Source organism: Grus americana, chromosome 1 (assembly GCF_028858705.1).
Source record: "Grus americana isolate bGruAme1 chromosome 1, bGruAme1.mat, whole genome shotgun sequence".
NCBI lineage: Eukaryota > Metazoa > Chordata > Aves > Gruiformes > Gruidae > Grus > Grus americana.
In genome coordinates, this window is record NC_072852.1 from 33,503,843 (window position 1) to 33,526,164 (window position 22,322).

At 41.4% G+C, this 22,322-nt stretch overlaps 1 protein-coding gene and 1 long non-coding RNA gene across 2 annotated transcripts in view; one reads left to right on the forward strand and one right to left on the reverse strand.

Moving 5' to 3' along the window:
- YAF2 (YY1 associated factor 2) overlaps positions 1 to 12,348 on the reverse strand; it is a 36,659-nt gene extending 24,311 nt beyond the window's left edge. Inside the window, exons 1-2 of the mRNA XM_054845615.1 lie at positions 12,094 to 12,348; positions 11,798 to 11,923 (exon numbers count right to left, since the gene is read on the reverse strand). Coding sequence (XP_054701590.1) covers positions 11,798 to 11,923; positions 12,094 to 12,119 — 152 coding nt within the window. The 5' untranslated portion in view covers positions 12,120 to 12,348. The remainder of the gene's footprint in view (positions 1 to 11,797; positions 11,924 to 12,093) is intronic.
- A 183-nt stretch (positions 12,349 to 12,531) lies between these two features.
- LOC129214284 (uncharacterized) lies at positions 12,532 to 20,747 on the forward strand. Its single transcript, XR_008579650.1, has 3 exons — positions 12,532 to 12,652; positions 14,957 to 15,070; positions 18,317 to 20,747. It is a non-coding gene; the product is annotated as an uncharacterized LOC129214284 (long non-coding RNA).
- Positions 20,748 to 22,322: the final 1,575 nt, after the last annotated feature.

Sequence of the window (22,322 nt, forward strand, 5' to 3'; positions counted from 1 at the left end):
AGCTCTTCATGCAACATCTTGTGCAACAAGGGCTTCTAGGTTCTGCCAAGATACCAAGGAAACAATATTCCAGAACAAAGGAAACTGCTTTTTTTAACTTCACTAAAAAACCAGCATAAACATTTATTCCGTTACCATTGCTGATTTTTGTGATCAAGTGCAATCAGATCACAACTTACCTTCTAATGCCAAAGAAAGAAGAAGAAAAAAAAAAAGGTTCATTTCTGCATAAGCACATCAGTGATATTATTTAAAGCAAACAGGAAATCATCAGGAACACTGTGTATACTAAGTAGTATTGCAAACACTGTGGCCAGTTAGATCTTGCAAACTGTGGTCAACACAGAAGCTAGCGGTTCAGGTAATGATGCCACTCCTGATTTTCAGCAGTTGAAGTCACTTATGAAGAGGAAAAAAATATTTCCTACTACCAGTTCTTGTAATGCAAGTACAATAGTTGCTAGTAATTAAATTAAATCACTAGCAGGAGAAGCAGTCTTTGGATTGTGACACAGATCAGCTCACCCTCCCTCAGTCATCAGTACTCTATTAAGCTATTCATAGAATAAAAACTATCAGATTAAACTACGTTTAGCTTGCCGTGTCACATGAATATGCTCATACTAATCACCACACAAAGCCATCTTGTGAGGAAACTAGTCTTTATTTCTACATTGAAGCAGTTCATGATTAAACGCATCTTCAACATCGATAATTTACGTCGTTATCCAAAATTATTTTCTCTCATTACCATCACTTCTGTCATATCCTAGAGCGTTAACAGTACATTACACTGCCTCCGCAAATAATACAACTGAATAACGATGACAGTGCAAACAATGGAGCTAGCGGTCTGTATGGGAAAACATAATATAGATCCATATGCATACTGCAGAGTAACAATGCAATTTCTACGCATCCTATGTATATTTGAATTCTAACTTTCAGCCAGCTCTGATTTCCAGTGCTTTCATATTCCTAGCTGTTTTACAGCATGAATCATTTACTTGGAATTCATCCATTCAGTGCATTTCTAGCAATTCTGCCTTTCAATAAAAGCTGATTCAATTAGAATAGACTTACAAGACCCATATGGTTTTATCAGTCACTGTATAAATGTGCAGAAAACTACCCCTTGAGGCAGTGTCCCTATTTAATCATTCCCTTAAAGGGAATGCCCTATTTTCCAGATGACATTTAACAGATGAGGCCAGCAAGTCTCCTGAAGACAACTGGTACACTGCACAACAATCTGCCCTAAGAAGAAATATCCGTATCAGGGCCTTTAGAAAGCCCAAATTCATCTTCAAGGATCGTTTTTAAAGCAGCCATCAAATGTTACTTTTCCAACAACCAGTTTTAAGGCTTCAACCTCTCGCACACTGTTGTTAGAAATTCTTCCCCGTATGCCACAAACTGTGGTTCACCGATGCTCGCATAAGTGACAGCTACATCGAAGATACCGTTTGAGAAACATACGGGTATCAACCAATTTATATTTCCTAGATGACAATGTGCTATATATGAGCAGGGGTTAGGAAGCTCAATTTCCTTAAGAACATCCCCTGAGGAGGCAGTATTTGGGAGTCTACAGAGAAGGCAGTGGTTACAGTTTTTTAGACCCCTAGATCCTTGGGATTCATGGGGAAGTGACCTCTCCCAACTTCCAATCCCACAAAGGATTGGATCCTCCAGGCTGCTCCTCTGTCCCCTTCCTGTAGAAACTGTGATGCTTCTTGCACCTATGCAAAAAAACACACGCAAAACATGAGGTTCATACTGATGCAGCAGCACAGTTATTGTTGCACAAAACAGGGTGAATACTTGGCACAGCTAGTTTTGTGACCAAACAGGAAGGAGCTTGCTTCTGACCTATCTTATTTGTTCTGTACTCTGGGTGTGATCTTCCCAGAAGGCTGCAGCATTCTATAAACTTCCGCCATTCAGAGTCAGCCCCACAAAAACATCCAAGTAGGGGAAAAGACTACACACTTTCCCTGAAAAATCAAGTCTCCATAATGCTCTTCAGGAAAAATGTATATTAATAGAAAAAGATGCCACATAATCATCAGCCCTCACCTTTTCTTTTTCCCTTCTTATTCAATTACAGAACTTGTAGCCTATGACCCTAATCACAGAATTCAATAATATCTGTAAGAAACAACTTTCCTTTCACTGAATGTGTCAAACCAACTTTTTTCAGCTTTTAGAGTTAGGAACTCGATTTTTAAAATAAATTTTAAAACCCCCACTCATTCTCACATTTTTTTTCTACCAAGTACTGTCATTTGAACTGTGCAGTTCAGATAAAGTATATTCAAGCATTAGGGAAAATGTAAAGATAAGTCCTAAACTTCCAGTAAGTTAGAATGGGAAAATTTTCAATTGCTCATCTCCTCCCCCCAAACTCCTAAGAAAACAAGAAAAAACTTGTATCAGACGTCAAGGTCATATCTTGTAGTCTTCAATTTGACTTCTGATGGAAAGTTTGCCAGCCAAAAGCCTACCAACAACATTCTGCAACTGAACTCTCCAAGTTCAAGCCTGCTCTATATCAACGTACCACATACCAGTCGAATGCACTTCAGAGAGAACAGACAATCCTCAGGATCTCTCTGTCCTACTTAAACCAGGATAAGCTACTGCATGAAAGCATAAAAAATGAACACTTAATATTTTGTTCCACTAGCCTACTTCAAAAGTATTTTGTAGCTGACTGTATTGGCCAACAAGACAAGACATCATCTGATACTGTGAGAAAATTTTCTGCAAAGCATACTGTCTTAACCTGACTTTCAAGATGAAAAGTACAGACACTAGTACCAAGTTTTAAACACGAACAAGCATAATGGGCTGTCACAACAGTAAAGGAAAAATTGTTATAAAAAGTCATGGGGCAGAAAATGCAACTTCTCATCCCTCTACAAGCAATACAAGAGCTTTCTTCTTACCAGCTAGACTTCTCTTTTAACGTACTTAATCTTGTTGTAGGTGTGTATTCAAATCCCAGTAGCTTTTAGACCAAGACAGCTAATAATTTTCCCTAGAAAAGGCACAGTAAGCAAGAATACCACTGGTGGCACTGAAAACAAAGATGACATTTCCACTAAAAAAAGAAAAAAAACCAGCTAAACACATCAAACCACGCACCACTTATGCCCCAAAGGAAAGTACATAATCATGGAAATAGAAAGAAGTATATCCGTTATCAAACATGGAAAGAAAGCAAATACCATAAGGCATAAAGGCTTCTTTGCTTCAGTCTCCACACAAAAGTTTAATTCCATACAATCAAATTATGGTTGGAGGGATAGAGTACAAGTTAGAATAAGAAACAGACTGGGCTACTGAATGTTATATATGGCAGTCAGCAGCATATAATGCAATTCACCCTCAGAAACATACTGTTTACAGAACTACAGGAAGATGGAAGAAGTCATCAAGCACTGAAGAGAAAAAGAAACAAGTAAAAGAGAAATCACAATATGATAATAAAAATGCAGGAAGTAGATCATAGACTCACAGAATGGAAGGGACCTTAAAGATCACCTAGTTCCAACCCCCCTGCCACGGGCAGGGACACCCTCCACTACACCAGGTTGCCCAAAACCCCATCCAACCTGGCCTTGAACACTTAACACTTGGCTCAGCCTAACTCAGATTTCAGAAAGATACTAGAACAAAATTATTTAACAGTTGGGAGCATTTAATGATAAAGCCCATTAGCTTGACACAGTCTAGTTTCTCTCTTTAATGGACTAATTGTCCTAGTGACTAGGAGAAAAACAATACACGTCCCAAGTCTTGACTTGGGACACAATCAAAAATACATTATTCCACTCAAGCTAGACTAAGATTGGGACAAAGTTGTGCAGAATGAAGTTTAAAATTAGGGTTTGTTTGAGTTTTTTTAAATAGATCTCAATCACTAGCTGTAGATGTAGGATAGCATTTATAGTGAGGTTCTACAGGTATACTATTTAATATTCTTAATCATGGTTTGGACAAAGGAATAAGGAATAAAACAAGCAAAGAGCACCAAGCTGAAAGGTGGTGAGAACTATCTGCCAAGACCATCCTGAGTTAAGATGAGTCAGAAATCAAAACAATGAAATCCACAAAAGGCAGAATAAAGCACAACAGGCCCCATGATTGCATAAAAAAAGCCCTACTTAAGTAACAATAGGACACAAAAGGACACCGGACTGGATCGGACTGGATCAAGTAGATCGCAAGGCACAGAGAAGCCAACATCATGATACTGTTGCACAAAAGGAAAATCCTCATTCAGGGAAATACCAACATCAGACATCATAATTTAGCACAAGCACAATGGAAAGGCACAAGCCCACTAAACTTTACATCAGAAATGACTCAGCTGAAGGTCTGCCCTCATTCTGGGCTACTACTCTAAGAAACGGGTGTGTCAACTGAAGATTCAAGAATAAAGAATCATGATATGAACTGAAGAGAACTGTCACCTACAAGAACGGGCTGCTGAAATTTTGTTTCTGTAAGGAAGACTTAGAGAGCGAAAATGGGTGAACATGGAAACTATAACCCAATAACCAAAGAACTACAAATAGAGTGGGTAATTCATTGGGGATAGGGAGGGTATAAATCAATCTGTCTTACTGAACAGAAAGGTTAAATATCTGGAAAAATATCAAGGGTAAAAAGCACTATAAATAAGCTGTCTAAAGGGGTTGCAGTGTCCTTCAGTGGAGACTTGTTAGGACAAAAATTACGTTAGAAGTTGCCCAGCCATACTGACTCTCTTGTGCTGTGGGAGAGGGTCTAACTCACTGGAAGATCTTTTCCATCCTGAGTTCCTAGGGGGACATGGATAAGCCAAATGAGACATGTTAGAACCATCCCTATAACAAACCCAAACACGTTCAAAACTTTTAGTACTTTAGTAACTGTGGAAAACAAATGCTAATCTATTTTGCTTGGCTTTGGTACAATTCAGCTGAACAAGCCATTCTTAACTGGCAGAACCTACCTCAGACCCTGCAGTGCCCATTAACAAAGCTGACCTTACAGAGAGCATGTCTCCTAAATCCATCATCAGATCTGAGATGGGAAACAAAGGGCTAAGAAGTTTTTTTCCTGTTCAGTAGTTCTGACATCAATAGTTATTATAGGAGCGGAAGAGAGAAAGTTTATATAAAGTCATAGGTTTCTTTCTGCTGCATGGGTATTTCTTTAATTACATAAGGTATATATACACATAGAAGGCCAAGTCACAATGACAGCTACCTAAATTTTTGGCCAATGATGATGCCGATATAACTACTATTTTCAATATGATGTAAAAAGAAACAGCTAAACTAGGTTTAAATCAACTATCAAATTTGGATCAAACAGGCCCTACTGAGTCTTAGCCCAGTATCAAATGAAATACTGTTCACTTTGTTCTGGGGAAATTGCATTAAAAAAGGGAAGAAAAGAAAGAAAGAAAAAAAAAAAAAGCCCAAGCTATAACAGACATCAGGAAAGAGTTACAGAAAAAAACAAACAAACATCAAACCAAAAATACCAAGCTCATGTTTAAAAAAAAAAAAGCAAACTTTTTCATGAGCCGTTTAGAGTAATCAATTAAAATATCTGTCACTTTTGAAACGACAAAGATTTTACAACAGAATTAACCTTAAAAAAAAAAGCAACAACCAAACAACTTGTGTAGTCTGTCTAAAATATAAGCTTTATCTTCTTTTGATTGGCTGCCCATTACATTGTCTATTACCCATACAAGCTCCACCTATCAACAGCATCTAACAGGGCCACCTCAATCAACAAAAATTACTTCATTGTTTTATACAGAAAAACAAAACCTCATTCAAGTTGATGAGTGCAAAATTCTTAAGTTTCACTATATTTTTCAGGGAAAATAATTCCTAAATAAATTCCTAAATAATTCCAAAGGTTACTTTTAAAAACAAGACTGAAGTCCAGAATGACTAGATTACCTGATGGCTATCTAGAGAGCAAAAGAGAACTATTTATTCATGGTCCTCTTCATAATTTAATATTTAAGCTAAAACATAAAACTTGGCATACAGGACTTGGTAAAGTATGGATTATATACGACTTTTCCACTCACTTCATTCCTGTAAATATTTCCTTCTCCAAACTACCACAAGTAACGAACAGCTCTTCAGTCTGTTAAGCTTGATTCAGTTATGTATTTGTAAAATCAGCATGACAGGTGGTTCTTCCTCTTTTTCTCCTTCACAACCTTCCCCGATACACGCATGCGCATGTGTGCACACAGAGGCTGCATACTGGAAGGCAGAAGAGACTGTCCGTAACAAGCTGTTGTAAAACAGACATGTTAAACCAGATATACAAGATAAGTACCAACTCTCTGTCGTGAGCAGTACTGCATTTCAACAGAAATACAAATACCAGATTTGGTTAAATGTAACTGATTTGTGCTTATAAACATCCAGATGGTACATGACTAAACAAATTGCACATATTTTCTGAAGAAAAATGACCTTGATATCCAAGTTAAAAAATTAAACATTTTATTTATGCTTCTCAAAGCATAAAACAAACTCATGACAGCTTCAAGTAGAGACCTGTATTTCATATTTAGGAGATTGTCAGACATGCTTATAGAATACATGCACATATTGAATGGCCATACTCTCAGGCACAATCAAGAAGCACAGACCAAATATCAAGCAAACCTACAAAGATGGCATCCCAAATCCTTATATCTCAGACTCTTCTGTCTAGTATGATTTAAAGTTGGCTTTTCATACCTTCGGCTGAGAGAAAAGGAATGATTCAGTAATGGAGATCAATAGAGCATAGGACACAGAAGCCATGCCCGCTTTCAGCTGGTTATATATGTCTCTACTTCAGCAGTACAGGATGTTAAGAGGTATACATCCCAAATCCACAGAAATTCATCCTGACTTGAGATAACTTCCTCATTCTAGCTAGAAATTACAGGGGCTATTTTATGTAAATGATATTGCATATAGCAGCTCACCCAACATGTGTATCAGAGAGGTATAGCTAAAAAAACCTAACTGAAAACAACAACTTCACAGAAGTCACTTGTACTTGCTTTATCTCCTTATTCTCCATCCTTCTTTCCCCCTGCCAAAAGAAAAATACTTTGGACTTGCATAGTGTGCACTAAGTCACATAGATTCATAGCTAAGATTAAGTTTTTATTGAATTCAAAGCAAGCAATAAAAGTAGTTCTAAAAAATAAAATGAAATAAAACCATAACAAGCATAAAGTAGTCACATCTTTGTACAACTATCCTTCTCCTATTATTAGCTAAGAGAATACTATTAGTGAAAATATCCTTTGGAACTCTGCCCTTTTTCCTAACTTAAAAAATCACAGAACGCTATTGACTCTGGAAAGGGGAAATTGATCACATATCCCTGCCCCCATTTTTCCTTTATTTACACAACAAAGTATCACACCAAGCATTTCAAAGTTTAAGAAGCTGGATTTGCAGTTCCTCCTGTAGCTCTCACTACACTCCCCTGGATGCTCATCCTTCACACTCAATGGAGAAGTGGTCTGTCATAGCACTGAAAAAAGAATGGGATCCTGCAACTACAGACCAGACCACAATATGCATGCTTAAAAACCACATTAAGAAAATCAAAGTGACAGGTAATTTTAAATCTGGATGCTGTCACTAGCCAAATAACAAGAGTGTTAACATGATCTGAGGAAGCTGGAGCAGAGAGGCGATGGAGCAGTAATGCAGCCTCCTAGAAGACAGAAGGGAGTAGCAAACGTATATCCCTTTTCAGAGAATTCTAGTCCTCTTGCGTACTTCTTCCCAGCAAGACTGGAACTCTGAACTTTCAGCTTTACAACACACCTAAATTACAATGACTAACTGTGTTAGCTGGCAAGGGGGGAAAAAAAAAAAGGCAAACAAAAAACCCCACCACTTCTATTGAAGGACAGACAAACTAGGAGCAAGTACTGACTGCAGTAAGGTCTGTCCAAGGATCCAGCCCAATTCTTGAAGGTCAACCAGTATCAGTGTACTCCTGATTCAGATAGTGCCATGATGAGCAGAAGGAAAGAAATAATAGAAATGGTAGCATGCCCATAGAGGCAACTTTCTTTTGGCAAAGCAGTAATTGTCAGAATTAGATGAAATTCAGCAACCCCGCTATAACCTCCCCAGGAGCCAAATAACTCCCTTCTGGGTTTTCAGCATAATATCATTGCCACTGTTGCTTTTACAGTGATGCCGGTCTGGGCTTTTTCAGTGTTTCAGCAATTACTTTACTTTTCTGTACAACACGAATGACAGAGGGGGAATGATGATTTTCAAGTGTTTATGTCTCAGCAAAATTTAAACAATTTCATGGGGCAAGGAAATCAAACCACTTATTTAGCCTAAGGACTCTTCCTCTTGCCAAACTTCAATGGCTTTTGCAAACAATAGAGCTTCTCAAAGAGATCATACAATTTCTTTATAATGGAAACTATTAGGCAACCTAAATATAGAGTCCGTTACCAGTTGCCTTTATAAGACAGTACGTTAGGGTTCTATTCAGCATTCCTTACTCATGCTTCTAATGAACTTCAGCAGGAGATTTGTCCAAGTAAGGAATGATTATTACAGCCCTAGGTTCCTTACATTTATATAACGTCTTTCATCTAGAAAGATTTCAAAATGTTTTAAAGGTCATATATAGAAAATTACTATATTCAGTACAGTCTCCTATCAAGAGGAACATGGTAATTTCTCAGTACCCAAGCAACAATACAGAACAATTTAGGTTAGAACGTAAATAAGCCAGCCATGTCTACAGGGAGAATTTAGATCCTCAGTGACGTTACCAAATTGAAGTCTGTCAACAGTTCTACAGTAAAAGGTACAGGGATTTCCAACCGGCAGATAGGATCTTAGTCTTACATCTGACTCATGGCACATCTAACTGGCACCACTAACCCAAAGGCAAGAATGCTACCTCGGAATCAGTTACACCACTTACTGCAGCATCCAGGATTTCTCTTTGGCATCTCTCATCCAAGCACAGCCCAGTTTAACCATTCAAGGTGATACTGCCATGGACAAAGTTAATTTAACTCCATGATCCAATCTACTTTAAAAATTCAGTCTAGAAGTATATTAAAATATAATCAAGAAGTCGTAAGAATTATTTCCACTAATCTTAACGATTCCACCAGTTATTAAAGATCATAATCCATGTCTAGCCTCTGGCATAAAAGATAATTCTTTCAGAGAGAAGAAATTATTCAACAGTGAAAACACCCACAAACCCTACCCTGTACCTGAAAATATTTCTGTAAAGTTAATTGCACACGATTAGTATAAAAAAAATACAATAGTTTTAATCAACTTTGCACCTAATTTCCAGTGGTCTTCAAAACCACTAAACATGGCTATGATTGTCTGTTTTTCCATCTGCAAATCTGATCGCATTTAGTGAATTTAACGTGCAGAAGCAGACATTAAACCATCCATCACAAAGAAACAGATTTCTCTGAACTAAAAGAACAGTGCTTCACAGTGTCTTAAAGCTCTCATCAGTAAAAAAACACAGTAGAAATTTTGAAGTAAGAACCACTGCACACTAAGAACTGTGCTGAGGCATCAACTTAATCTCACATTAAGCTTCAAAATGGAAGACTAAAAAAAAATTTTAAAAAAATGTATTCACAGTGTCATCAAAACACCATAGTATTGTTATTCTGTCCAACATTGATGAAAAACATTTTGTTGTATAGGTAGTACCAGCAAATGTTTTAAACAAGGCCCCAATTTGGTCTCTTGGACTCCAGCTCCTTAAAAAAAACACCAAAAAAAACCCCACAAAAAAACTCCAACCACCCAAATGGCCTTTTGTGTCTCTTTGGCACCCCAATGATTCTCTCCATAGACAAAAAGGTCTGCTTACTAGCTCAAATCTAATATCTGTTTTCAGAATTGGGGCCTAAAACTGCCTGGCCTAAAACCTCAACCTGTATTTATCTCATGCCATGTATAAATCCTGGACTTTGCAAACATGTAGAAATGCAGCCCATTTAAACCTTATGGGAAAAAGAAACCCATAAACCTACTCAGCTACACAATGTTTCAGAACTTAAGTAGAGAAACAAAAATCAATGTAGCAACTAAAGCTCTGCATACCAGATCACTCACTGGGGGAGAAAGTGGAAATAAAAACCAAAACAACAACAAAGACATTTTGTTGCTAAAATATTAAAAAACTATGAAATATTCAAGTGGGGAAAAATGGCAGCAATGATAATATTGATTTCTGAGGAGTGCTTACTTTTTCCACATTTTTTGGGGGTGGTGGTGGTGGTGGTGGTATTTTTTTGTTTAAGTTTTAGTGTTTTTAGCCAATTGAGTTTCCAATGCAGCAAAACATAATTTTAAACTGACATTGCCTATCAAACTGGCTGGAGGTTAAAGAGTTTATTCATGCTGTTTTAAAGATTTTTCCTTCATTATTTCAGCAGTATTATTTTGCTGAATATTACCAGTCTGTACACATCTGTCTGTGACATAAACACAATGCCATTGTTATAACTAGAAACCACACTATATGTGACAGATGCGATTCCTCTCAGCACATTTACCTCACTGATTTCCTTGGCTAAAAAAAAAAAATAAATTAAAAAATAAAAAAATCAACTGGCATTCAGAACTGAAGTTATGAAAAGTCCTTTCAACATTCATTCCAGGTTTCAGAAGTCTAGGAAATCAAGTCTAGAAATAAAGATGATCCTTTTTGTCAAGTAATTGGACACAATCTTGCACTTACAATTTCAAACATGCAACATTTGTTGCAAGTCATATTCAGCGCTGTTTTGGCAGATATCTAGAATGTAACTGCTGGTCTTTATAGGATTGCAACTTTTATTGGCACTTAAACTTCTCTTGCAGACGGGATTAACCCATAGGTATGATAACCATAACAAAGGATTGTTTAGGAATATTCTCTTCGGTTAACACGCAACGGCTACAAGCGCACTCCTGTTGGTTTTATAAAAAACCTCCATTCCCCAAGCACGCACGTTTAGGCCACAATACTGAAAAACACTAGCCGACGCAGGAACCAGGTAATCCACCACAAGCTTTCTGACGGGTGCACAGAGAAAAAGTCCTCCTGGGAAGTCACGGATACGCAGGGTAGCACTTCAATACGGCACAATCCAGCTAATCAACAATTCCTTCCTAAACAGCAAAGGCTTATTATCCACCCCTACAACCCCCAGAAACCTGCACGGTGATGCTCGATAATGAAAAGCAAATTAAAAAAAAATAATAATAATTTAAAAAGAGGGGGTATTTATGAGGCAAAGTTAAACTCGCAGACAAAATGAGTTTAAAAGAAAAAAACCCCAAACATTAAAGGGTGAGCGTCTTAGCAGGCACACCCCAGGGGATGGCTCTTCTTCGTGCGAGGGGCACGGTCTCTCGGGGGTTAGTCTGTGCAGGCAATTATGCCCTTCCTGGTATTTATTATTTCGGTTTCCACACACACCGGCACACTGCTCCCCAGCTTGGGTCACGTTTACCGGGGAGCCCCGGGCCGGGGGGGGGGGGAACCCCCCCAGCCCGGGGCTCCCCGGTAAATGTGACCCGATTCCTGTCACAGCCGCCCTCCCTCACACCCCGGGGCGGCGGGAGGCCGCCCAACAGCTCCCCCCGGACCCGATTCCTGTCACAACCGCCCTTCCTCACACCCTGAGGCGGCGGGAGGCCGCCCAACGGCTCGCCCCCCGCCTCCGCTTCCCCCTCAGCCGCCGCCGGCGACCCACCGTGTGGAGGTGCCCTTCCTCACGTCGCACATCATGCACTTGAAGGCCTCGGCGCTGTTGCGGAAGGTGCAGACGCTGCAGTCCCAGTAGCCCTCGTCCGAGGAGGGTTTCGGCTGCCGCTTCGGCCTGCGGAGACACACGCGCGACAGGGGCAACACCGGGCGCGACGCCCTCACGCCGCTACCGCCTTCCCCCCGGGGGCGCCCCGCAGACCGCCATCGCCGCCGGCTCCGCGCACCCGGCCGCCGCGGAGAGGGCCCGGGGGAAGGAGAAGGAGGCGCCGCCGCTGCCCCTACCTGGTCGGGCTCTTCTTGTCTCCCATGCCGGCTCCAGACGCGTCCCCGGCCCGGCCCCGGCGCGGCCCTTTGTGTGTTTGTCAATAAGGAGGAGCGCAGGGGGTCTCTCGGCTCTAACGGGGACCCGGGGAGGAGGAGCCGCCGCCGCAACCTCCAGCTGTCGGGGAAACTCCTGCCGCCGCCGCTGCCCCCTCCCCCCTCACGTGTCCCCCCGCCGCCAACCAGCGGCCGCCCGCAGGCCGCGGCGCCCGGCGGGCCGCGCACGGCGGCAGGTTCGCAACCGCCGGTGGCTCGGGCGCTGCGAGCCGGGCGGCGGCGGGGCCGGGACGCCGCGGGGGCTGCTGGGGGCGGCAGGAGGGGAGGGGCGGGGGGAGCCGCGGCGTGGCGGCGAGCCCGGCGCTGAGGGGGGCGGTGCGGCGGTGGCGGGAGGGGGCCGGCGCCGAGGGGCGGCCCCGGCGGCTGTTGGCGTGCAGGAGCCCCGCGGCCATTATCCCGCCGGCGAGCGGGGACGGGCCGCCCCTGGGCATGGCGGCCTTCCGCCCGCCGCGGCGGCGCCGGGGTAGGCCGAGCGGGTTGAGCGGCCGGGGCGGGTGGGGGTTGCGCGGGGCCCGGCGGGGAGCAGCTGCCCCGCGGGCGGAGTCGGCGGCCGGGGCCTGTCTCGGAGGCCGCGGCCGAGGGAAGGCCGCGGGGAGGCGGCGGCCGCGCTGCGCAGCCCTCAGCCGGCGCAGCCCGGGCGGTGGGAACCGTGCCGGGCGGAGGGGGTAGAGACGCGGAACCGGCGGAGGGGCTATCCCTGGCGGGGAGGCGTGGGGAGGTGCTGGGCAAAACGGGCTGACCGGGAGTTCGAGTGATTTAAACTGGCCTGCACGGCTCTCCCCTGGAAAACTACTTTTCTGTTATCACCCGGTGCCGCTTGCAGTAGCGTCTAGCTTGCCTTGTTCTCCTTCCCAGAGAAATTGCTCCAGGCCGTGCTTTACAGTAAGAAAGAAATAAGGAAGAAATTAAACACGAGGTTCTGTTGGGAAACCTTGGTCTAAACCAGCCTGTTACCCTGAAACGGGTGGAGGACGTGATGGATGCAGCAAAACCAGGAGAGAGTGGTGTTACCCAGTCCCCGTGTGCGGGGCCGTGCTTTTGCGCTTAAAAGCGTACAAGTACAATGTGGTTCACACGCAGCGTGCCAACATTAAAACGAAACACCGGTGTTCATTATCTCTGTTATCTTAGTGCACAGGAGCCCCAGTCACAGACTAGGATGCCATTTTGCACGATGCTGTAGGAACAGAACAAAGAGCACATGTCCTAAGTTTGTAACAAAAGAGGGCAGTTAGACACAGGTAGATGGCAGAGTGCAACGAGATGATAGTGGTCAGTATTGTAGTGGTCAAAGCTATTCTTGCTGCATTGTCTTTGTCAAGAAAGGACGGGATTTTGAAAACAAAATATTCCCAAGGGGAGTTTTACCCAAATGTGTGAAAAAACATAAGTGAAGATGTAGATGTCTTTAAAAATTTAGCAAGTGAACAATGGAGAAACTTTCTGAAGGCAAAGTTGTCAAAAAGAATTTCAGCTAGAAATACTGGGATATGATGAAGAAAATGAAAATGTTGATAAAGTGCTTGATGTCATCTTAGGGAAGCAAGGAAAGACTCATTAGCTGGGACATCTGCATTTGTGTAAAAATACTAATACTTTGACAAGATTCACAGTTGTCTGTCTGTCTGTCTCTAGTAATCCTGTACAGCAGCAGTTGGAAGCCTGTGTAGTATTTCCTACTTGTGGTTGGCCATTTATCCTAACTTCCTTCTGCATTCTCATCCTCCTAGTATTGTAATTCTCTCTGCCTTCTGTTTTGCCTTTTCCTTTCTTCCTCTTTTGCAATTTCTTTCCTTTTTTTATGCTCCTCGTAGAACCTTCTGTAAATTGTGAATAAAATACATGGATTGTACGTCTGAGGACAGGCCATGCCAGGCACAGACAGCTGGCCTGGGTTCGTTTGTATTTAGTTAGACATCTACATGAACTAGGTGCCCAGAGCCAACCCCCAGTGGGGAGAAACAAGCTCCTGCCGAAGGTGATTGATCTGGTGCTAAGACAGGCATACGATTTTCTCATCTACTGGGACTGTTTCTCACCATTGACTATAAAGAGAAGCTTTGCACCAGTGGTCCAGAACTGGCCATCTACCCTTTAAAATTATAGAATTGCATGAGGTGACTCACCTGTGCTTGAACCTCATGCTACTTAGAAATCTCTAGACAGGAAGCAGTGGAGAAACCCGTCTCCTTGTGCCCTTTTCCACAGTGTACCCTCTCTACTGTATAAATAAACATATTTCCCCACTTTCAGAAAGCAATTATTTTGAAACAACTTCTTTCTCTTAACCTCTCCTCTGTCACAGCCAACTTTTGTGAGAAACAAAACAGAACTTTCACTGATGGTTACAAAACACTGGTATATGTTGTAATCCCACGGGAACCATTCTTGGAGAGAACCGTTTCTAATCAGCAAGGGGGAATTGCAACTGCCAGCCACAAATGTTATCCCTAACAGCCGAGTAATCTTTCTGGTTGTCGCGTTCCAGACCTTCTGCTGCATGGCCATCACCCAAACCACTGAGCTTAAAGATCGTGATGTTTTCCCAGCAGCCTTGGGCCTATTTCCCACTGAACTCCCAACTGATCCTTATTTTGGGAGCTGAAAGGCGATTTGGATGGTGCATTCAGAAGTTCAGGCGGATGGGTCGTGGTGACCTCCACATGGTGCCACCCATGGGTGTGTGCAGGGATGGGCCTCATTCTTGAGTTACACTGATGAGGAAAGGAGGGCTGTTTTCCTCACATCTTGTTCCATCCTCAAATAGGAGGAGCACAAGAGAACACCAGGGAAAGCACCAAGACGTTCCATGTCATTTCTGCAACTGAAATGGTGGTGGAAAGCATCTTTCAGCAGCGGTGCAGGGAAGCACGTTGAAGAGGTGTGTCTAACAGTCAAATGCTTAATCAAGAGATTTAGGAGGACTTTGCTACAGACCGACAAAGTGACAATTCCATAGCCAGACATTTTGTCATCCAGTCATACCCATGTGAACCCAGAAAACTCATTTGTCTTCTGCTAAATATTTGTATGGCACATTACCTGGATACTTTGAATGACAAAATTGATGGCATCAGTATTAGCAGTCTTTAAAAAAATGTTTCAGGGAAAGAATGGGAATGAATGAACCTTCATTTTTAATTCCCTTAGTTTTAAGTTTGATTACATCTAGAAGTACATTTGTTCCGGGATAGTTACTTGCACCCTATTTTAATCCAGCTGAGCTAAAGTAAACAGATCTTTAAGACAGAAGGGATGGGCAATATATTTGTCTCCGTACATGAGGCATTCACTCTCTAGGTAGTGTTTGGTCTCTTATTATCTTACAATTGACTTTTTTATAGCATTGTACTAGGGAAATGCTCACGGTATGATTATGATATTGAATATGATATTATGCTTATAGCTTTGTGGAAGTTAAACATCTGGTAATATTTTCAATATCTTGTGGTATAAATGTTCTGGCATGCATGACTTCTCAGTTAAAGGTTTATTCATATTAAGGAGGATGTGAAAGGGGATGGTAGCAATTTCCAAGTATCTTTTTGTGTGAAAATTCTTGCTGCAGAGAGAATTACAGTTGTTCCTGAAAAAAACAGTGTTCACATATGAGGTTATTTAAGAATAGGCTGTTGCTGTGTAAATCCATATGAAGACTTGTCATTTAGTCAATACTTGAACCATTGTTGCGCACATCAAACCTATGCCAGTTGCTGCATTACCAGCATCTCCAGCAATTAAGTAATCACTTCATCACTGCTTGAGTTTAAAAAAAATCTCCATAAAGATGATTATGATTATATTGTAGATAAACCACCTTTTAATCCCTATTTATAAAAAAAGAAAACTACATAAGTATAAAATTGCACTGGAACAAATGCCACGGTTATTCCAGCAGAGTATATCTGGTTTTGCTTGGGTTGCACTGATATAATAAAATCAACACAATTAAATCACTTCATAGGAATTTGGTGATTTTTTTTTTAACATGCTTGATATAATGAGCCTGTCTGGGCTTCTATATGCTACTGCACTAAAAACAAAACAAAACAAATAAAAACCCCACCTATTTCCAAGCTTTTGAAAAGTGAAAGACACTTGCAGACAAGACAGTAAAAAATAAAGACAGTAACATTGGTGACAGTGAAAACTGCCCCTCCGTGTTAACCCAGCGTGTGTTTGCTCGGACTGGGGGGGCAGCCCAAGCTATCAAGAAAGTAGCAGCAGCTCCTGGCAGTCCACGCTTCTCTTATTGGTGTGTAGAGGCAGGAGAGGGAAATTCTGCTTTAGAAGGGGCTGAGGCAGAGCAGGACCACATCTAGAGTGTGTCATAACATCAAAAAGCCTAAAATATGTTTTAAAGTAGTTCGCACTTCCTTGTGTGTACAAGCATGACCTAAACACATTATATAATTTTTAGGGAACTACTGCATTCATGAGACTGGGTTCACCACCATATCCTCCAGGTTTCCCACAGTTAGAATGGCCCCGAGATCAGCAGGGATTTGCTGTCGTGAACCTGGAGTAACACGGTGCTGACTAAGGCCAGGAGTCTTTCTAGGGCCATAATTTGACTGTATTATATGTTTGTGAGAATTTGGCTCCAAACACATAAGACAAAGACTACTGCACACAGAACACTCGCAGGTTATAGTGCAGCGGCAGTATATAGTTGTCTGTGTAGGTGATCATTAGATCAAGAAAAATTCGACTATAGCGGTCATTTTTCATATTTGTCCTCTATGGACTGGAATGAAATTATCGAACCACTTAATTTGATAATTATCAAATAATTATTTCAGTTACTGCCTACTGTCCTGGTTTGGGCTCAGCCTTTATCTTTGCAGCTATTGCAGTGAAGCTTTTCAGCTCTATAGTCTCTATAAGTCCTCTACTTCATCACAGAAGACTCACAGTAGAAGTTTCCCTGCTTTTTCCATTCAGCCTCTCTTGGAGGTAATCCGAGGTGCGAAGGATCGCTGCTATGAATAAAAGAACATTCTCAACACTCATTAAGTATTTCTGGCCCTTTTGCTGAAATTCCCAGGCATGGTGGTGGTGCACACGACAGTCTTTCAGACTGAAGATGATAATTAATTTCAGATAAGTCACTAATGATTGTTAATAAATAATACCAACACTTAATTCTTCTCTAATACCTCTCACAAGAGAGGTGTGCTAAAAACTGCCTGTGAATGCTAGACCGAAGGTATGCCAGGCAATGGTTTCAGACACTGGGAAGGTGTTCACACAACGTATGTCTGGACTTGAGGAGCCAATGGAAGTTTCCCTCTTAACAAATGATGAAAGATTGGCTTCTCCAGGGCAAATGGTTCAAAGTGGTAATGCTGGGGTCTTGCTTTGAACTATAAAGGGAGCAGAGGGAGACAAGGCTCACTAGCCTCTGTGAATTTGGATCTCTAGGGTTAAAGGAACTGGAGTGAAGCTGCAGTTATCAGCTATTTAAATTTGGGGCTAAATCCTTCCCTGGCTGCTCCCATCAGGGTGAACTGAGGTAGTGTCCAGTACATCCTCTGTCCAGGGGGCTTCATTCAGGTAAAGCCAGAGCCCTCTGAGGAGGAATGGGTACGTATTGCAGAGGCTCCTTTAAACAGAAACAATCTCTGTCTTCAGCTGCCAGTTCTTGCTGACATCAGCATAAGATCTAGCTGGTTACAGGGGTGAACACATACATACCTTGATTAGCAAGCCAAGCTCCCTCAGGGCTGTAGGAGAGAAAAAAATAGCCCACTCGCAGTGCGCTCTGTTCAGGTCTGTTCCTTGATTTCATCATCTGCTGTTATCCCTCCTACTTTGCTCCCTCTTTCCCTCTCTGCTATTTGTCATCTTCCTGGTTGTTTTTCCCCCCTTTTCCTTCTCCTTGTTATGTGTTCCTTCATCCTCCTTCCTGTTTTGTTTTTGTCCTTGTCCTTATATCCAAGATGTATCTTTCTAGCTGGTCTTCTGTACTGGCTCATTCTGCCTGCTCCATCCTCTAAGTTCCCTTTCTGTCATGTCTCACTCTTTTGCTTGCTTTTCACCTTCACTGATGCTCTTTCTTTTAGGAGTTGTTTTAAAGTGTTAAAATCTGGCCAGAGGTTGAGTTTCCTATTTTTGTGTTGTGCAGGTGGCAGGCTTCCAGTGGAAATAGTGCCAAAGGAAGAACAGCAGCCCAGAGGAGATTTCACACTTTACAGCAATATTTAAAGCATTCTGAATCTGATTAGGGGATATGGCTGAAAGTCACATAGCTTCCTGCTCCTACACGACGTTTTTTAAAAGCTGTCAGAGCAAAAAATGAAATATTGGAACTAAAGCCCCTAAGCAAGTTCCAGCTTCAGTTCAGTACTCCGATGTAGTGTCAGTCAGCATGCAAACACCTACTGCGACGCCTGGATTCACAAGTGCCATAAGCCACCTTTAGATCAAAAGTGCCATTCAATTTTTCTCACTGTAAATCTCTTTTATAAATTTCTCCAGATGTACTTTGAGATCAGAATTTGACTTACAGGCATTATCTCTGACAAACAAAGGGGAAAGGGTGAATGTGTAGCACTGTGGCATCAGGAGGAAAAAAAGATATTGCAGATGTACTGCTTTTTTCAGATGTAATAGAAGTAGCGAATGAACAAACCAACCTTCTGTCAGAAAAAAACATACAAAGATGATGAGTCCTGAAGAAGAATGCCTTCTGTGTGTATAACAAAAAGCGTATTTTGCTGCTCATAGCTATATATACACACATACACACATACAGACATGGGTACATAAATATTCAGAACAGGTGCAAATTTGTCTTAAAAGGTATTCCGTATTAGCTCACTACATTTTCATTACAAATACTCTGAGGTAAAAGATCTCCCTGAGAAACCTCTCAAGCCCTCTTTTCCTGATTTCCACACTATTCTAGGTAAGGGAGAGAAAGATGGATTTAATAAAGGTGCAGCACACAGGAGTGCTGGTAAGAGATCTCACTTTTCTTTTTTTGGCTTGGAATCACTGGCTTTGTCTCAGTTTGGCAAAAGAGTATATCCTTCATGATATAATTCATATCAGTATCCTCTGCCTCCAGCCCCAGTGTTACACTTTCTATTTTTCCTGGTTTTTTTTCTTTTAATTAAATGGATATAAAATATAATGTCTAAACAACAAAAAGGAACCAAAAAAAGCGCACAGGTATCAGATCCAGCTAATAGAACACATCGCCGTGTGGGTTCAGAATCAAGGCCAGACGAGGAAGCCTCTCCCCTGAGGAGAAGACAATTTCCTTGCCACTGTGCTAAGGTTATTGCAATGCCAGCATCCCTAAATAACCACGCACTGCGTCTTACCAACCCTTTGTCTCTCTCCCCGTCCTTTTGGTTGGATTGTATAGCTGCCAAGTGCGGGGCTGGACTGTGTAGAGACTCAATAGTTGGTAGAAGCTCTTTATAGAGCTGCTTTTTCAAAATAAAAAAAATATATAAATGAGAGAGAGAAAGAGTAATGAAGTTCTTTAATTAACGTGGAGCGTACCCTCAGGCTTTGCCCGTAGGTTCAGAGCACTGTCTGTCGTGAGCCCATTGCACTGACAGGTGGTCTGGGGCTGGGAGAAGCAGAAATCTCCCAGAGGAACCTGTCAGTCAACACGGATCGGTGTTGATTCCTCCTGTTAGGTAATTGCTCAAGTAGAAGGCTGTCCAAATTGTTCAGGATTCAAGAAGAACTGTTCAAATAAAAAACTATCTATCTAATCTTGCAGTGCTGCTATTTTTAAGATGGTTTAAACGTTTAAAAAAAAAAAAAAAAGTGCCCCGGAAAAAAATATTTCAATTATCAAGATGATCATCACAGATCACCATCAGTGGAAGTTGAACATTGAGGTCAGATGACTTCTTTACGAAGCAGCTGCACCGAACGGTCTCACTGGTGTCTAGCCTGCAAATGACCGGGGAAGCTGCACGGCTAACGCTGCAAAGGCACACCACTGATGCAAAAGCTCTGCTCTCAAGCTCAACTGCTTCTCTCTGGCTGCTAAAAAGGAAAAGGAAATGTAGTTACACAAAAGGGAGTTTGAAAAATGGTGAATTTTGCTACTTAATTCTGAATTGGAGTTATCATCTGTAGCCATTACGTGCATTTGACTAACCCCCAGAATGCTCTCTAACAGCCTTGCAAAGAAATCTTCAAAGAAACCCTGGGATCAAGGCAGTGTAAGCACAAGCTTTAAGTCAGCTTTGTGTGACAGCTTCTGATTTATGCTTTCAAACGGATCCACAGATCTCTGCCTCCGTTTGTTAGTTACCACTTGCAAAATACATAAGGGCATGCAGTGCCTTAATATACCTCTCCCAGAAGAATAAAATCTTTATATATATTAGATGATTTGGAGAAGACTTACATTTTCCTTAAGACTGGATTTAAGAAAAGACTATCTAGAAGCTTCTTTTTTAATTAATTGCAAATTCTGTAGCATTCTAGACAACTTTTATGTCCAAATTTGTCCTCACTAAGTCTATTTAACTACTACCATTTTCATATAAACATTGATAAACATGGCTAAGAATGAAGCGTTGAATGTCTTTTTTATGATACCAGTGGAACATACAGTAAAGGCTTTACCATTTTCCTTATCCTTGGGGAAGTACTTAAGCAGATAAAGTAATTAATAATGTGAGTTCCTAGCTTCTGTAGTAACAACAGAATATTTGTTAGCTGTACATGTAAGAAGATTTCAAATAAATTCAGTAGTTCTATCTGTAGTTCAATTATTTGAAATAAAAAAAAATCCTATAATTGGATTTATTTGTTGAAAAAAAACTATTTCACAGTTAAGAAGGGAGCAGAAACTCTTTAGCCATGTCCCTCATTAACGTGCAGTAAAATGAGCTAGATACTCCGCTTGGGTTAACCAACATACCTTTATGCAAGCTGTTTGACCTGAACATTTAATTCCAGATAAGAATCTGTCCCTGTGTAACCAGAAGTAGCAGATAAACTGTATAGTAGACATAGGAAAAAAGCACCTCAACAAGACAGTGGCAGAAAATGATTGATTGACTTTGTGTTTGTTTGGTAACCTCAGGAGGTCAAATACAAGAGATGTTGTAGAGCTTCAAAGTCTAAAAAATGCACACACTCTAAGAGCTGTGTTCTGTCTTAGGAGTTTGCCTGGGACGCTAGCCAGAATAGCACTGCAATAGCACCTGACAGATAAAATTAAAGCATGAATCATAATCTCTCTGGTCTGCCAGACTGAGCTTTATTCAAGTTGTACCTTTAAGATAGATTGCAGTTTATAATTTGATGGCACGTCCAAAAGCTAACTATCCCTTAATGTCAAACAGTGTTACGGGAAGGTCACGTATTTGCGCTGGGGTACAAACGTGGGTTTGTGCGATGAGAATTGAGTGAAGGGAGTTCAAAATCATAATGGTTTCTATTGTCTAAATTTAAATGAAATACCAGCTGGACATTTGCCAGGATAAGATAGCATTCTGATGGAGCAGAACACTCAAGTATATCGAGCAAGCTCTTTCGATTAGTCTAAAAGAATGAAGGGCATTGTAACACTCTTACAAAGCAGGGAAAATGTGGAATCCTTCAAAAACAAGCATTCAAATAACATCAATAGTAAATTATTTAAATGGAATTTGGAATATGGAATTCTTGATGTTTGAAACCTTTTTCTTAAATAGGAAGAAGGAAGGCAGACTAGACCTGGAAGAAAGCCCATTGTAGGGGAGAAGGGTATTATTTTCATTAATGCTACATTATTGATAGGCTAATCTTCCAAAGCAAATCTACTTAATCTATAATCTTTGAAGCTATAGAATTGGTTGGGTACCACAGTAAGTTTCATCCTTCCATTTTTCATTTTAGACGCTGTAGCAATCAAAGGATGATATAGCTTCAAAGAGTAATATGACATAGTTTGAAGTTCAATTTATCCTGCTGGTAACGGACCAACCACTGGGATTTTTTAGTTGGCTTGACTGGGACAAGGGATGGACACACGGAAGTCTTCAATCATCAGATTACCTTGATATGCATGACTAATTGGTAGTCTGAATATAGGGTTAGGTAAACTAAACAGTAATTGACAGCAAACTGCCTGCTTAATCAACACCAATAAAAAAGACTAATGCAATCTA